The sequence below is a fragment of the Podarcis vaucheri genome (genome assembly GCF_965113315.1).
Source record: "Podarcis vaucheri genome assembly, chromosome: 17".
NCBI lineage: Eukaryota > Metazoa > Chordata > Lepidosauria > Squamata > Lacertidae > Podarcis > Podarcis vaucheri.
In genome coordinates, this window is record NC_138755.1 from 8,431,797 (window position 1) to 8,449,264 (window position 17,468).

The window sequence follows — 17,468 nt, forward strand, 5'->3', positions numbered from 1 at the left end:
AGGAGGTGTGAGGCTTCTAACAGGTTAGGGCTTTCCCAGCTTTGGGAAGGCAGCACAAGCCTCGGGGAGGAGAGCAAATTTTGGCCTCACACAGGGCGCCATATTACCAAGGTCCACCCCTGACACAGCTCAACACTACATCTGACACATTTGAAGGAATCACAGAGACTTCACTGTAGTCCAGAGATCACAATCTCACCCTTGAGCCTAAAGGGAGGAGGGAACAATATGACCTGCAGTTACAAGGAAGATACCTTCCCAAAGGTGTGTGTGTCATGGGGCAGAGCCTCGCTGCTGCCGTAAACATTGCTACTGCTTGTCTGGGGTCTGAGGTCCCACAGCTTCAACCTACTGTAGATGCCACTGTTGACTTCCTATTGTCTTGGAAGCTGATGATAAGTACAGGTGCACCTTTTTGAGCAAAAAAGGATCCCATTAAAACAACAACCATCCTATCCACATCTGTGTCCCAAGTACAGCCGTACCTTGGAAGTCGAATCTGTTCCAGAAGTCCATTCGACTTCCAAAACGTTCAGAAACCAAAGCGCTGCTTCTGATTGGCTGCAGATAGCTCCTGCAAATAATCAGAAGCCCTGCCGGAGGTTTGGCTTCCAAAAGAACGTTCGAAAACTGGAACACTCACTTCTGGGTTTCAATCGTTCAGGAGCCAAGGCGTTTGAGATCCAAGGTACGACTGTATTAAAACTCTGAGTGAACTTGAGTTATTGTTGCCTTCTTGTGGTTACAAAAGTGCCGTCCTGCCCTTGGGTTGCAAAGCATGGGAGCAATGCTTGCGGGAAATCTCAGCAGCCAGAGAGGTTCCTGAATATAGCTGCTGGTACTGGTGGTGGGAGGAATTTAGTGCCCTTCATATCTTCTTGCCCGTGATTAGCAGAAGCAGAAATGACTATGAAAAACAAAGATGAAAGCTTTTCTTGCCACAGATTTTTTTCCTGCTGTTAAATGTTTTTAGTGCGACTCTGGTTACACTGTACAGATCCCTTCAGCCGAGGCTTGGAACCCTAATGCCCCAGAACTATACACATTAGAAGATAGTGCTCCGGGTAATCTTTTGAAAACAGGTTTTTATTTTTATTACTATTACTATGATTGCTGGGTGGTGGGTGGGGAGGAAGGTATTTCTGGGCAATCTTTCTACCTGCCATCCTGACTCTTCTACATCTTTCAAAGCAATATCCCACGGGGGGCGGGGGGGGAGAGGAAAAATAAGTTCCTACCTCCTTTGTATTGCAACTTGCCAATACATAGAGGTAAGCAAGACAGAAGAGGGCCATGGAAACCAGCGAGCATGGATTCAAGGGCTGTTGTTGGGGTGTGTGTTTGTGTGTGTGTGTCACTTCTTAAGCCGCAGTGCTGCTGTGACCAGCGCAAACATCTCCCAGCAAGCAGAAATGTGTTCACACAAGAAATCCAGAGACCTCAGGTCATGTGTGTTGACGACGACAGCAAATAGCCCTTGAAATGTCTTTCTCCATTGTCCACCACCTCAGAGGGGAAAGGGAAGGTTTGGGGATGGGAAGACATTTCAGTTCCATCTCCCGATGTCTAGGTCGAGAAGAGAGTGCAGACCAGTCTTATAAGTTAAAAACAAGTCAACGTGCAAAATATACAGACACCTTCCACATATGTAAAGATAACGCAGTGCTGGGCTGAAATGCAACTCCTTGGCACTCCAGCGCCCCCACAGGATGTGGAAGAGAGAGGAATGGAAGAGGGATCAACGTGGTTCAGTTTTTGCAGCTGGATATCTGGGGTGGAGTAAGAACGTGCCCTCGGGTATCCTCAAACCCCAGATGCCAGGGTGTCAACAAAAGGGCTTGGAAAACTCCTGGTTGCAATCGCTGAATTTTCTAACTCCTCCAGTGTATGGCAGATTGTCCCTGAATGCATCATCTCCAGTGCTGAGACACCGTGGGTGAAGTGGGGCGAAGAGTACCTTCCCCATTTTGCTTACAGGATAGCTGCTCATTCCAGATCTGGCCACACGTCACGGGCGATGAACGTCGGTGGGGTTGGTTTCCTGCTGGATCGCGGTATGGCTGGCAGAAATACGCAGAACAGGAAACACGCTGGGGGTGGGCAGCGAAGAAGATGACACACATGCAGCGAGAATGGCAGGCTCCTGGTGAGTAGCCTTGACTCAGAAGCAAGCCCGTTTGAGGTGGCCGTCCCCAGAGACTCCAGCACTTGGGAGACCTATGAAAATCTACCTCCGAAGGGCCATGGCACTTCCCATCCTCTGGTGTCTGGCGGTGGGACGGGGGACACCTTTGTAAGCAAGTGGGACAAGCCTCCTTGGTCCTCCTTGCTGAGGAAGAACTCTGCTTTTCTGGGGATGAGGAGAACAAGGGCCCGCTCACTCCAGCACTCTCCGGCCTTCCTCCGCCCAGCTGCCCACTCCCTGCCCCACAGGGCACTAGAGCAGAGGAGGTACGTCCCCACCTACTGCTGCCTTCAGGACACACTGTCGGGAGGAGCGTTCCTTCTTGAGAGGCAGGTCCTGGCCCCTTTGGGGAAGCAGGCTTCATCCGCTTCATCTGGACGTGACCCCCAGAGCCTGCTTCATGTTCTCATACACAACGTAGCTGATGCTGACGGCGGGAATGACCTTCATGAAGTTGGGGGCAATGCCGCGGTAGAGGCCCAGCACCCCTTCTCGAGAGAGGATGTGCCTGAAGAGGCCCAGCATGCTCAGCTGTGGGGCACCTTCAATGGTTGCTGCAGAGAGAGGGGAAAGGAGCAGAGAGGTCAGGGCCACATGTTTGAAAGCTTCTCCAACAAAGTTCCAGGAGAGGGTCGCTTCTGTTTCTGTAAATGGCCCCAGCTTTTACGGTAATTAACGTTATAGCTGTTTCAGCATAGGAATGGAATGAGAACATTCAGCGAGACCCGACCGAGGAGGTTCCTGCATCAACAGTGATTGGATGGAACCCACCCCTGCTCGGGCCCACCCGACCTCTGTGTGGGAATGATCAGGGAGGCAGGAGAGGATATATTGTTTCATAATATCCTTCCTAACTTGCTTTAGCAAGTCCCTTTACTTAGCAGAGTACATTCCCCTTTTAAATGTGCACAGCAGTTAGGTGGTTGCAAGCTCGTATAAGCTTCTCAATATAGGATTCCTGGTAATCCCCTTTTCTCCCCCTTAAAAAGAACAGACACAACACAATCTTGTGTAAAAAGTATAAAAGAAGTTTACTCACACATTCAGTTCACAGATGGATCCCTGAAGGCAGATTTAGGTTACAAAGTATATACACGTGGAATCTATCCCATATGGAGATAATCCCTTTGTCTTCTGTTGGCTGAAAGCCAACAGAACATCTCTAGCTAAAAAGCTGTTGCTTCTCCAATGAATGGAGTCAAAGAGAGAGAGGGGGCTGTGTGCCTAGTGCTTTTGTTACCTGCACAGGTAAGGTCATGCCCACCTCTAGTCACATGCAGAGGAAGCCTGTCCCAGCCCAGGAGGAAACATGAAATTTTCTACTAGCTGGAGCAAACATCCCCTTTCATGTCCACTCTAGGAATGTTGTATTTGACTGCTCTCTGTGTATCTTAGAATCATAGAATCATAGAATCATAGAGTTGGAAGAGACCACAAGGGCCATCGAGTCCAACCCCCTGCCAAGCAGGAAACACCATCAGAGCACTCCTGACATATCTTGGTGAGGCCTATCCAACAATCCAGAGCAGAGCTGTCAACTTCAGTGCCGGCTCCAGGTTTCAGAGGGCCCTTGGCAAGATGTCCTCAGTAGGTGTCGCCCCCCCCCCGGATCGAGCCCCCCACTCCTCCTCACTGACAGTCTCTCACTGCCCTCTTCCTTTGGGCCAAATCCCAAACTGCCCTGAGGGCGAGTGCAAGGCATGTGAACGATGGCGCTGTGTCGCAGGCCTGGAGAACCTCTGCCCCCCGGGCCGAATCAGGCTGTGTTCTTTAAGCCACCTGCCCCACACCTGATATCATAGGACATTAGATGTGGGACAGGAAAAGGTGTAGCTGCAAAGGAGCAACATGTGCTCCTGGTCTTTCCCTGTCATGCAGGGCTTGCTGTCAGTGCTAACAGCAAGCCTTCCTGGGATCAGCTGTGCTACGGAGTCTCCAACAAGGAACTCCATGGTAGAGCTGCTCACTGCTGAAGGCAGGGCTTGCTGTCAGGAACAATCAGCTGACCAGCGCAGACAGCAAACCCAGCTTGGGAGCTCAAAAGTGAAGGGGTTCTGTGCAAGGGAACGTTTCTCATCTGCAAACCAGCTTGAATTCATGGGAGGCAATGATGACTTCAGGTGATTGACTTGTGAGCAACCTGATGCCCACCTCTGATACTTGCCTCAACCACATCCCTACCTGCTTGTGCACTGTCTCACCAGAGTGTTACATGTTCTGGTGATCTCCCGCTTGGACTACTTCAATGCGCTCTGCGTGGGTCTACCTTTGAAGGCGACTCAGAAACTACAATTAATCCAGAACGTGACTGCTAGACTGGTGACTGGGAGCAGCCTCTGGGACCATATAACACCGGTCCCGAAAGGCCTACACTGGCTCCCAGTAAGTTTTCGACCACAATTCAAACTGTTGGTGTTGACTTTAAAAGCCCTAAACGGCCTCGGCTCTGTATACCTGAAGGAGTGTCTCCACCCACATCGTTCAGCTCCGAGGGCCTTCTGGTGGTTCCCTTGTTCCGAGAAGTGAGGTTACAGGGAACCAAGCAGAGGGCCTTCCCATCTGCAGAATGCTGTCTCATGAGATGTCAAGGAGATAAATAACTATACAACTTTCAGAAGACATCTGCAGGCAGCCCTGTACTGGGAACTCTTTAACGTTTGATGTTTTACTGTGGTTTTATAATTTATAATTGGAAGCTGCCCAAAGAGCCTAGCGCTGCCTGATGAGATCACAGAGCAGAGTCAGGTGAAGCCTGACGGTGTGTGTGTGTGTGTGTGTGTGTGTGTAGAGGTCTAAACTGAAAACTCATGGTCAGCCTTGAAACTCAGCAAGGATGAGGAGATATTGTTATGTTAACAGGCCATTGTTTCTTAGCCCTTCCAGGCTCTCTTCCCCCCTCCTCTCAGAGTTTCTTCCCCACACTCCTTATGTCCCCCTATTGTTAATGGGGCTTTGCAGTTAGTCCAGCCTCCTGCTCATTACACCTGAGTCACAGCCATCTTCAGTGCTCTCCTTGGAGGCCAGACTGTCTGGACGATGCTGCAATCTCACCTTGGGCTTGCATCCGGGTCCGCACCAGAGCTAGCGGGTAGCTGGCGATCTGGCCGCAGGTGCTGGAGACAGTGCCACAGCCCAAGAGCACCAGAACGCCTGGGTCAGCTGTGTCCTTGCTGTACTTCTGCAACCAGGTGTTCTTCAGCGTCTGCCGCAAAAGGAAGGGGAGAGGGGAAGTCGGTAACTTGGGAATCTGGCACAGGTGCATCCCAGGGCCTAGCACAGATGGGGAGGTAGCAGCTTTCATGCTGAGCCTTGGAATCTGGCGAGATTTAGCCACTCAGCATGGGAGAGAAAGGGTTCCTGCAAGAGTGGTGGCAGTGTCTCAAGGAGAAAAGGCTTCCAGGTCAGTATCCTTCCTCACAGAGGACTAGCAGAATGCTGTGTTACTTTTATGGTTGTTAGCTGCTCTGAGCCTGGCTTCGGCTGGGGAGGGCATGATACAAATTTATTATTATTATTATTATTATTATTATTATTATTATTATTATTATTATTTGAGGTTGAGGTTCCCTTGCTGTTTGTGCCAACCCCATGCCCAGTCACTCACCTCGTAAACTGCCAGGTCAATGCCAGCGTAGGGAATGATGCCCAGCATGTTTGGCAGGTAGCCCTTGTAAAAGGCACGGATCCCTTCCTTCCGCAGGACCTGCCTGGCACAGTCCGCCACCCCTGAGTACTGACCCGTCTTGCGGAGCGTGAGCCGGGTTTTTAGAACCTGGAGAGGGAGGGGGAGTCAGATGAACTAAGGCATGAATATCCCTCTTTTATCCGGCACCCCCTCATATTAAGCAACAGCACCCAGTCTGCAATCACGACAGCCATGTTTCTCTAGATGGCACAGGGAAAGAGACCGGTACAGTCATACCTCATGTTACGTTTGCTTCAGGTTGCGCGTTTTCAGGTTGCGCCCTGCGGCGACCCGGAAGTACTGGAAAGGGTTACTTCTGGGTTTCGCCGCTTGCACATGTGCAGACGCGCAAAATGACATCACATGCATGCGCAGAAGCGGCGAATCGTGACCCGCACATATGCAGATGTGGGTTGCATTCTTTTCAGGTTGCGAACGGGCCTCCAGAACGGATCCCGTTCGCAACCAGAGGAACCACTGTACATCTGAAATGAAACTTTGTTAAATAAAATCCCACCATACTGAAAAGAAATGATCAGGACCTTTCTGTCCCTTAAATACAAAATTTCCTTCTGGTGAAATGTCTTCATAGTATCTGTCCACAAATTAGCAGGGACAATCGAGAAATTGCACTGCAGAGGCCTGCTTGGTTGGGGCAGAGGGGAATACTTCTCCTAGGCCTGTATTAGTTAGCAGTACAATGGAACATCGGTTCTCGAACTACTCCATTGACGAAAGTTTCAGAACCCAAACGCCAAAAACCTGGAAGTAAACGCTTCCGTTTTTGAATGCACCTCGGAAGTTGAGCGGCTTCCGCTGTGTGAAAATTTTCTCAATTGAATTTGCTGACAGCTCTTTGCGCCTCGGTTTTCGAACGTTTCAGAAGTTGAACTGTCTTCCAGAATCGATTACGTTCAAAAATCGAGGTTCCACTTTAGTGCTAGGTTCTCACATTCATTTGGGCGGATATCATGGATGAAGTCAGCAACAGAATAAGAATTGGCCCCTCAAGATCTACTACCAAAGAAAACTTACCTCCATGGGGTAGATTATGGTCTGTGCTGTGGCACCAGCCAGGGAGCCAGCAATAAATCTCTCCTGCACCCTCAGTGTTTCCTGCTGCCCACGAATTGCCCGCTTGATCTGCAACGATAAGCAATGGATTGCGAGCCACAGATAGATTTGGTGAACTCTCCCCTTAGCCACTTTGGGCTGAGTGAAGGCAATGCAGCTGAGTAAAAGAAGCGTGATCCTTTTAGGGCGAGTTCTTGCAATAAAGACATGCCCAAGGTGGAGTTCCAGGCACTTAGGTATGGGAAATACTGTGCAGCATGAAGTCATTGTTCTGTCCAGTAATGAAGGACTTTAAAAAAAGGAATTAAAATGCTGTGCGCACGTGCACAGGGACAACATGCAAAGCTCCAGCCCCGTCCCCAGGCTGTACCTGTTCGTAGGCCATGAACTTGATGGCAGACTCAGGTGCAATCTTGAGCACATTGATCCCGTTGCCTCGCCACAGGGAGCGGATGCCTCCTTCGCGTATCATGCCTCGCAGTCCGCCCAAAACGTTCATACTGTTGTTCTTGGAGGCATGAACCTACAAGCAAGATGGAACCACAACATCAGGGTCTGGGCAAGGAAAAGAGAACCGCCCCTTCTTCTTGACAGCATAAGCAACAATGGGCATTTTTCAGGGGTTGGGGCATCAATGAAAAGCCAGTGTGTGTTGCGGAGCTGCATCCCAGTATCCTTTGCAGCATTCCAAAAAGGCCCCTCAAATTTCACAATGGAGCCCACTGGGAAGGCACAGGAGGCAAGATTGCTAAATGCGCAAGATTTAAAGACTCCCAGAAGGTGTTGCTGCTATTTTCTGGGAGAAAGGAGGAAGGATGCAGACGGAAGTCAAGGTTGGCGTTTATCCTATGGGAAAATTAGGAACACTAGGAAAAGACTCTGACACAGCCATGTTCTTCTTCATTGTGGCTGATGCAACTCTTTGATTGCACACAGTATCCTCTATGGTGTGCAGTGGTTAGAGTGTTAGACTAAGACCTGGGAGAGCTTGGAAAAAAGCTTGGGATATGAGTGCAATAACTAAATACCGTATTTCTTGCTCTATAAGACTCACTTTTTCCCTCCTAAAAAGTAAGGGGAAATGTGTGTGCGTCTTATGGAGCGAATGCAGGCTGCGCAGCTATCCCAGAAGCCAGAACAGCAAGAGGGATTGCTGCTTTCACTGCGCAGCGATCCTGCTTGCTGTTCTGGCTTCTGAGATTCAGAATATTTTTTTTCCTGTTTTCCTCCTCCAAAAACTAGGTGCGTCTTGTGGTCTAGTGCGTCTTATAGAGCAAAAAATACGGGTAAATGAAATCTGTTTCCCTAAATGTTAAGGTTTGCTTAGGGGAGTAGATAAGGTTTAACACTTGTCAGAAAGTAAGCCACCTTTTGCGAAGATATAAGCTCTGTAGGTCTTGCATGCACCTCTCCACTTCCCCCAACATCCAGTCTCTCCTCCCATTTGCTATCTTCAAATGCTGCGGGCGAAGAGATTGGTCTTTTTCAACAATTCCCAAGGCCAGTCTTTCAAAACGTACTTCAAACAGTGGTCACAGTATTTCAAAATGTGTTTTGGGCCACGCCATAGGGAGCTGTGGTCTCTGCTTGGAGTTTAATGCCAAGGGCAGAAGCTAAGAGGCGCAAGAAGTTTTGAACTCACACGCCGACTTTCAGCAAATGGCCAGCTCTGCTGTAGTTGAGCCTGCAGATAATAGCATCGCTTGCACTCATCAGAGTGCTGTCTTTGGACTTGGTGGAATTCCAAGACCAGTAAACCCAATGAGAAGGCTAATTCTACACAGCCGTTTCCCCTGCCATATTTCAGGAATCAGGGATGTAATAGGTATGAGTTACTCGTGCGTAAACTGGTGCCTTTCTCGGTTAATTTGCCTTGTTAAACCTTTCTGACTGCACAGCCCCTTCTCATCGTGGCTGCCTCAGTCACTGGCAGAATCTGTCAGTGGGCGTTTCTTGAACCTCTTCGAACATAAAAGTTGTTTGACACCCAGTCTCCTCCTCCTCTCACTGCGCGGGAGTCTTCTGTGCAGGGAAGGTGTAGGTAGCGGAGGACCTGGGCTCTCCTCACTGATGTCCAGTGAAGAGTCCTGGAGCCCTCCCCCCGATTCCCCCATCTGCCCCCCTTTCTCCCTGGTGTTGCGCTGATTAGCTTCCCCCTCTACTGAGCTGTTTCTCCCCCTGCTGCTGGGTCCTTCGCCAGCATCATCTGGGAGCCTCCCCTTCGCCTCTCGCTCCGATGTCAGTTCCCTGACAAGGGAGGTACCGTATTTTTTGCTCTATTAGACGCACCGGACCATAGGACGCACCTCCTGCAAAAGCCAGGGATAGCCGTGCGAAGCCTCCGCAGGGCAGCTGGATGAAGGCTCCCCGCTGCCCTGCGGAGGCTTCGTGCTGCTAAGGCAGAAGCTAGAGGGAGCACTGTGCAGTGCTCCCTCTAGCTGTTCTGGCTTCTGGGGTACCCCATGAAGCCTCCACAGGGCAGCGGGGAGCCTTCATCCCACTGCCCTGCGGAGGCTTCGCGGGCTACCCCAGAGCTGCTCAGAAGCGCGGGGCATCTGCACGCAGCTTGCCCGCTGCTCCCAGGGCTGGAGGGGGAAGCCCGGGTTCCCCCCCAGCCCCAAAGAGCAGCTCAGGGAGCAGCCTGCCTGCTGCTCCCATAGCTTGTTGGGGCTGGCGGGGGAAGCCCGGGTTCCCCCCGCCAGCCCCAAAGAGCAGCTTAGGAGCGTGCCACACTCCGGCAATTTAGCCCCAGGGACCACACATTCGCTCCATAAGACGCGCAGACATTTCCCCTTAGTTTTTCAGAGGGAAAAAGTGTCTCTTATGGAGCGAAAAATACGGTAAATGAAAGACCCCTGAACCTGTTGGCTCCTGCCCTTTGGGTATCTCTGTTGTATGGGGCAGCCCTTTTTCTCCTTTTATAGTCTTCATGTGTAACATGCTATGTAAAAAAACAAAACTGGTCATAACATCCTCAGCATGGCATTCTGGGACAAAACAGAGGCCCTTTTGAGTTTGTCATTGCCCCACACCACATGAACTGATGCCACCATTCCAGGTCCCAATGCAGAATGAAATACTGTTTCCCCTCCCTCCGTAATTCTTAGCAGCTCCTTGCCTGCATGAAGACTTTCAGTCGGTCCAATGGGGCAGTTCCAGTCCTGGAGACAGCACCAGCCATGGCTCCAGCAATGAGCTGCTTCCACCACATCCCTGTCTTCTTCTCCTTCTCGGAAAACTCATCTGGGACGGTGAGGCACTCGCCAATGTCAAGGACCTGCAGATGAATGTGGTCAGAAGAGGAAAAAGCTAAAGAAAAGCAGCTCTGCCCATATTTGACTGAGAAGCATCTGTTATTAAGGCGACACCTCCAGGGTGGAATCTAGACACATATAAAAAAAAAGTTGTGAAAATGTTTTTTAAAAAAACTATTTGAAAAACATGTTGAATTTGCCATAGCTTACCATCACCATCTAGTGTCTCATTTGTGCAATGCCCTTTGCAACACACTTAAAACGTTTTATTTGCAGCTGTCTAGCTGAGTCCCAGGTCTGGATTTACAAATATTCTAAATGCTCCAAAACGTCAATTTCCACCACATTTTAGATTCAAAATTTCAAACTGGAATTTTGTTTAATGGGTGTTTTCTATTGAGCATTGAAATCCGAGTACCGAGTATTCGTTGGACTTTCTTGCTTATTTTGACTCCGGCAAATGTAATATATGCCATCTCATAACCTCTCAACTTTCAAATACTACATGATGTCAGCTGCTGTAATGGTTCTAGGGGTTACTCGTGTGTAAATCGGCGTCACACCTGGCTGGGTTGCCTGAGTGAACCCTTTCTGTCTGGACAGCCACTCGCCCATGGCTGTCTCAATTGCTGGCAGAATCCGTCAGTGGGCGTTTCTTGAACTTCTTCCAGCAAAGAAGCTCTTTGACGCCTAGTCTCCGCCTATTTTCCCTGCGCGGAAGCCTTCTGCGCAGGGAGGGTGTGGGCATCGGAGGACCCGTGCTCTCCCCGCTGGTCCCCGGCGAGGAGTCTTGGAGCCACCTCGCCGATTCCCCCATCTGGCCCCCTTCTCCGCTGGTGCTACGCTGATTTCCTTCCCCAGAAGATGTGCTGCTTCTCTCCCTCCTGGGACGCTCTCCAGAATCCCTCTGGAGCCCTCCCTCTCCCTCTGGCTCCGATGGCAGTTCCCTGACAGCTAGCAAATGCTATCGCATATCAGTCGTGCAGTAAGAACGAAACCTGCTCCAAGCTTCCAGCATTCTAGCCAGTGAACACAAAGACACTGGGAATGACTGAGATGCTCCCAAGACTTTGTTTTCTTAAAATCATTTAATTAAATCAAATCACTTTGAAGCTGCAGTCCTACAAATCAATGGAGTAAACACAGGAGGGCTTGTTCTGAGCAAACATGGATGGGATTGAATTGCAAACATATTCAACCTTATATTTAGGCTTTTGCTCGTTTGGATTGACTTATAATGCTCTCCTATTCCACGCAGCTGCGGTGGAATGTTTCCCTGCCTCCCTTCCAAGAATTCTGCCAGTGGATCTGCCATAGCCCATCCCATAGCAGGGAGTGTAAATCACAGTAGATCACAGAAGCCTTGGCTACACCAGCCAGCTAATAACCTGCAGCAGATCCTGTTCAAGGGCAGCAGGAGTTTAATACTGAAAACATTCCTGCGCTCAAGGACTCACATGATTTAATAAGACTAAGCAGAAGATCAGACACATGCAAAAAAAGATCAGTTTGCAGAGAGCTTATTGTAGCGGCTAAAGGCACGGCCGATATTAATGTCGTCAGAGCACCAATGTCCTTGGATCTCCTCACTTTGGTAAATATTCTCTGGGCTGTTTTGGCTAGAGAGAACCCACACCTTCGCTATGCTTGCATTAACACACACCGACAGTTACAGCTTCCTTTATATACTGTACATTCTCCCTCTTCTCAGGATGATAGGTTTAAATAGATATAATATTCTCTCCCATATATATATATGAATGAATATGAAGTGATTATTTTAGGAGAGATGTGGGGTAAACGAGTCTGTGCAATATCAGCAGAAGCAACACAACACACACATGCACAACGTTCTCAAAAGCAAAGAGCAGTGCTGGATTTACATATAAGCTAAACAAGCTACAGCTTAGGGCCCCAGTCTCTTGGGCCCCCCCAAAAAAAATTTAAAGGGAAAAAACCCTGAATGTACATTTCCAAAATATAAGATAAAAAAGAAATAAAACAAAACCCGCATTTTGTGTTGTGTAGGCTCCTATTTGTTATGTGCAAATGGCTTTTGATACCTATTAGGTCCATCAATTACCATACAGCATATATTCAACACAAAAATACAGCGACAATTTGTTGTTGACAAAGGATAGCTGGACATATCAAGGGCCCCATCACCTTCAGTAGCTTAGGGCCTCATCAAACCTAAATCTGGCCCTGGGAAAGAGTGCCACTTCTATAGTGAGATGGCAAATTTGTGAAATTATTATTATTATTATTATTATTATTATTATTATTAAAGAAATAATATTTCGCTGAGAGTGAAATAAGGCAAGCAAGGCCGTGGCTGGGTTATAGGACACAAGGAAATATTTTAGCTAGCGTTGTCTAGAGTGTTTGTCTAGGAACCAGGGAGACTTAGGGTAAATCTTCACACAACCACAAAGCTCACTGCATGACTGTAGGGTAGCTGGAACATCTCACTCTATCCTAACTCACAGAGTTGTGGGGATAAAGCAGGTGCGGGGTAAAGAGGCATACATGCTGCTGTGAGCTCTCTGGGAGTGGGGTGTGGGGTAGGATAGGACACAGATTTAACACACAAATCCGTCCAAACTAATTGCAGGAAGGTTTTACACAGAGAAACCTGATAGCACTATGCTTGTTGGGGACAGAAGAACGGAATAGGTTCTGATGGGCAACAGCTCCCCCTGTGCTCTTTTAGTGACAGTGGGGAAGACCTGTTGAACTGAAGGGGTCGAGACACACCCTTTAGTATTACTCTTTCCTACAAAAGTGGTGCACCACAAGCCTCATTCTGCACTGAGCGACGGGTTCAGCAGGGGTAGCCCAGTCTGTGGTAAACAAAAATTGCCCTTTTCCCTTATGGGGTATCCAAGAGCCCATATAGAGTCCTTACATAGGTTCCCTATTGGTAGGAGAGAATAACAGAGGCCAACCAAAGAATATTGAGAAGCAAAGCAGATAGTAAGCCTGATCTTTATTGATCAGTTGCAACAGGGTGCTCCCCTCACCCGCAGGAGAGAGGAGGGACCTAGAAAAATGGTGTGCAAGACCTTATAAAGACTTTTGAAATTGCCACCCTGTAGATCAAGATCACCCCCAGAAACATCATACATACATCACAGAAGGGGTGTAACCTAAGACCACCCCTCAGATACATCATACCTACATCACAAAAAAGGCGGTCTAAAACAGAACATTTGAATGCTGGTTTTCTCCTGTCGTTGTTTATCTCCTGTCTGGCAGGTTACTTGATTGGATTTCCTGGGTAGCCTGGGTAGTCTTTGTAATGATAATATTTAGTTCCTGGGCCATGGCACCGGTCACACCCTATTCAAACACAGACATACCCTTAAGACAGGATTTGTGAAGGAAAAGACAATGGGGAGGCTTTTCCATTTTCCTTTGACCTTGCAGAGAAAACATTTGGTCAGTTTGGGACAGTTTGGGAATCAAAATAGTTTCAGGTCGGTCTTCCTGTGCTGATCTATGTATGTGCTTGGTTGGTACACTTATGAACATTTAACATCTAAGACCATAAAATTCCTATCACACTGTCTCCCATCATCCTTGACCGCTGACTGTGTTAACTGGGGCTGGCAGGAGTAGGAGGCCAACATCACCCAGAGGTCACCATGCTGCCTATTGCCACCACAAGCGCCTGCCCACAGCTGCCACAGGAAGCAAGGAAACATGGCAACACCTGGTTTGGTCCTGAGCGATGCAATGGAAATTGAGCATACTGGCTTAGAGAGGTAAAAGGGGTGGGGAAGAAACAGGGAGCCTGGATCCAATAGAGTAGACCTGTTGAAATCAATGGATCCAATTTAGTCACATTCATTAATGCCAATGGGTCTACTCTGAGTAAAACATAGTGGAATGCCAGCCAGGGATTCTGGAGAGATGCCTTGGGACCTCAAGGCAGTCTGTGGGTTAGGAGGGGGAGAAAAGAAAGTCCCAGCCACGGAGACTTAGCCCTACCATCTCATGCTCCCCCAGGATGGACTCGAAGCCTTTGGGGCGCCTGTAGTCACTTTCCCACAGCTCAGCCAGGGACAGCAGCCTTGAATTCCCATGGATCCCCGAGGTGCTCTGGCCATCGGGGCCCTTCCTGACGGGAGACAGGTCCTCCATGCCGGGAATGCGCAGAAAAGTGCTGGGTATCACAAGGAGGGCACACGATAAACCCTCCTGCAATCTCCTAATGGGATTGGAGGGATAATCAGGGGGAGGGGCTTGGGTGCGAGAGCCAATCCCATCGGCACCTACGGATTACAGACAAGCAGAGCAGGGAAGGGGGCTGGCCCCCAATGTCAAGAGAGGAGTCAGAAAGAAATGGAACTCAGGGGAAGGGTTGGCTCAGGGGTGCCACTTGAATAAAGAAAATTGGGGGGGGGGAGGTAAGCTCCGCCTTGCATAATCAATTACAAGATATGGTTCACACACACCTATCATAGCTGTCAACTTTCCCCTTTTCTTGCGAAGAATCCTATTCGGAATAAGGGAATTTCTCTTAAAAAAAGGAAAACATTGCCAGCTATGACACCATTTGAATGGCAATGCTCTCCGACTTTGGGAGGGCCGGGCCCCCTCAAATATTTTTTTTGGGGGGGCTGAAGGGACGTCATCCCCTCGGAGTTGGTTCCTGTGGGCTGACCCAAGACATTTTGGGGCCCAAGGCAGAAAGGCCCAACAGCACACACAGAGACGCCACCCAGGGAGCCTTGGTGCATAATAATCGGGAAATATTCCGACATGCACCATAGTGAAGTGAATGGAAGCTGCACAGGGCTGCTGTGCTCTTGCACAGTTCCCGCTCCTCTAAAGGGATAATGCGCAAGAGATCTTCCCAAATGGTGGCAGGACTGCCTGGGCTCTTGGCCTCTGACCCATTCCACCCACAGGCTCCCCAGTCGTCTCTCAGTGCCCGGAACTCAACACCTGGAGTTCCATCGGCCGCCATCTCTTATCTCTCTCTCGAAGTGCAGCAGGGGAGAAAGGGATGCTGGTGAAATAGTCAGATCTGAGCTCAACAGGGCATGTTGGAGAGCGAAGAGTGCAAGGTAGGACTGTGCCTAGAGGGCCTTGAAAGTGACCAAGCCCCAAATATTATGAAAATGATTTATAGGTGGTACATGACCCCAGTCAAGCTTGCAAAAATTTACCACTTGTCTGACAATAAATGTTGGAAATGTAAAGAAACTGAAGGTACTTTTTTCACCTTTGGTGGACGTGCCCAAGGATTAAGGCTTTCTGGGAAATGATATATAATGAAATGAAAAAGGTATTTAAATATACCTTCCCCAAGAAACCAGAGGCCTTTCTCCTGGGCATTGTCGGCCAGTCGGTGCAAAAGAAAGATAGAACATTTTTCATGTATGCTACAACAGCAGCAAGAATACTCATCGCAAAGTATTGGAAGACACAGGATTTACCCACCTTGGAAGAATGGCAGATGAAGGTGATAGACTATATGGGACTAGCAGAAATGACTGGCAGAATCCGAGACCAGGGGAAAGAGACGGCGGAAGAAGATTGGAAGAAATTTAAGAACTACCTTAAGAAATATTGTAAAATTTATGAACTTTAGAATAATGTGGCTTTTAAAATCAAATGGAGTACAGCTGTAAAGATTAAGTGAAAGGAAAGTAAGGATGATAATTAGATAAAATTAAGGGAGAGGATTTGCTGAACTAAATTTTTGAAATGGGAATGCAGAAAGGGGAGGTATGAGGAGGTCAGTGAAATATGTTTTAAGAAGATAAGGTTATGAAATTATACTTGTTCTTTTTTTTGTTAGTGTTTGTGTGTATTGTTTTGTTTGATATAATTTGTAAAACTTTAATAAATATTTTTAAAAATTTTTTGAAAGTGACCAAGCCCCTTCTCCCCTGGCCTTCCAGCTGACACTATGGGCAAAGTCTGGCAAACAGGGAGGGGAGAGACACACATTGTGTTTAAATATAAACTTTAATCTTCCCTGTTCCGATCTGCTGATGAGATTAGCGTGGCTGGAACAGGGCAGTGAAGAAATAGGGCCTTGGCCAGCACCCAGTCCAGGGATCTAGGAAGGGAACTATTTCCCTTCCTATTTCCTCCCGCCTCCTGTAGAGTTCAGGAAGGGTGGAAAGGGAGATGGGGAGACATCACAGGAAGCTTCTGTCCTGTTCCCTGGAAATCCTTGGCTCCTGGCTATGCTTCACGCTCCCTGCTTCCTTGAGGGGCAGGCGATTCCAGGAGCAGCCTTTTCCCAATGGCAACTTTCTTGTGGGGATGGTTTCCTACAGGTTTGCTGCATTTTAATGAGGTTTTTATTCACTGGTTCTGAGCGTGGAAAAGCACGAAGTACAAGACAGACAGTACATGCCTGGTATTTGCTTCCGGCGGGGATGTCCCTTCCCCTAAAGTAACAGATTGATACTGGGAGTACTCCAGTACTTCAGGATTCTGATAGGTCAGCAGAGTAGCTTCTGCAGTTAGGAGTGCTTATGCCTAGCTAGCTTAGAATGTTTTGCCAGCTATGGCTATTCCTAGATCAGGATAGTCCGGCCTCCCTTGTCCATGCTCTGATATGCTCCCATATGGACTATGGTAATGTGCTGTGTGAACTGTGGGAGGCAGTGGAAGGCAGGAGTGCCTGGCATGCTCTGGTCCATGGGGTCACGAAGAGTCGGGCATGACTAAACTGTAGCACCCTGCTTGTGGTTAACGCTTAGCTGGAATGAAATATTCAACGCAGCAATAGAGAATTTAAAATAATAATTTATTTGTCAGACAAATAAATGAGAGGCACAGTGGTATATGGTTACCAAGCTCTGGCCTGGCCTCCTGCCATTATGGCCAGCATTTATATTCCCTTAATCCAGCCCCCTTTGCTCCTCCTTTGGCTGCCTCTGTCCAATCAGCCTGGTTGAATTTCCTATTGGCTGATTGCTATAACCAATCCTAAAAGATACACCCATATCCTCCTGTCCTTATATGGAACACAAAGAGCTATATATTGTTACATCTATAAATGACAAATAAGTAGTAATATATCTTACATGTGTCTCAACAAGGAATCTTAATTACCAGCTCACCTCTTGCCCTCCTTGCCCTATTGCCCTCCAAAACAAATGGTTAATCTTAAATTTTTATCTTAAACATATGTCAAGGATCTTGAGTTCACATCAACATTGAAAGATCTCCTTCATTTGAAGGTTTCTAAACAAATGCCTGACAACTATATATCAGGACTGCTTGGATGGCGTCTCCTGTC

The 17,468-nt window shown here is 48.3% G+C and overlaps 1 protein-coding gene across 1 annotated transcript in view; it reads right to left on the reverse strand.

Annotated features, from left to right (window-relative positions):
- Nucleotides 1-954: 954 nt before the first annotated feature.
- The window catches only part of LOC309522266 (mitochondrial adenyl nucleotide antiporter SLC25A23-like), a 53,176-nt gene continuing 36,662 nt past the window's right edge, over nt 955-17,468 (reverse strand). The window contains exons 5-10 of the mRNA XM_082205489.1: nt 10,063-10,221; nt 7,315-7,467; nt 6,906-7,013; nt 5,790-5,957; nt 5,237-5,387; nt 955-2,739 (exon numbers count right to left, since the gene is read on the reverse strand). Of these exons, the coding sequence (XP_082061615.1) occupies nt 2,555-2,739; nt 5,237-5,387; nt 5,790-5,957; nt 6,906-7,013; nt 7,315-7,467; nt 10,063-10,221 (924 nt within the window). The 3' untranslated portion in view covers nt 955-2,554. The remainder of the gene's footprint in view (nt 2,740-5,236; nt 5,388-5,789; nt 5,958-6,905; nt 7,014-7,314; nt 7,468-10,062; nt 10,222-17,468) is intronic.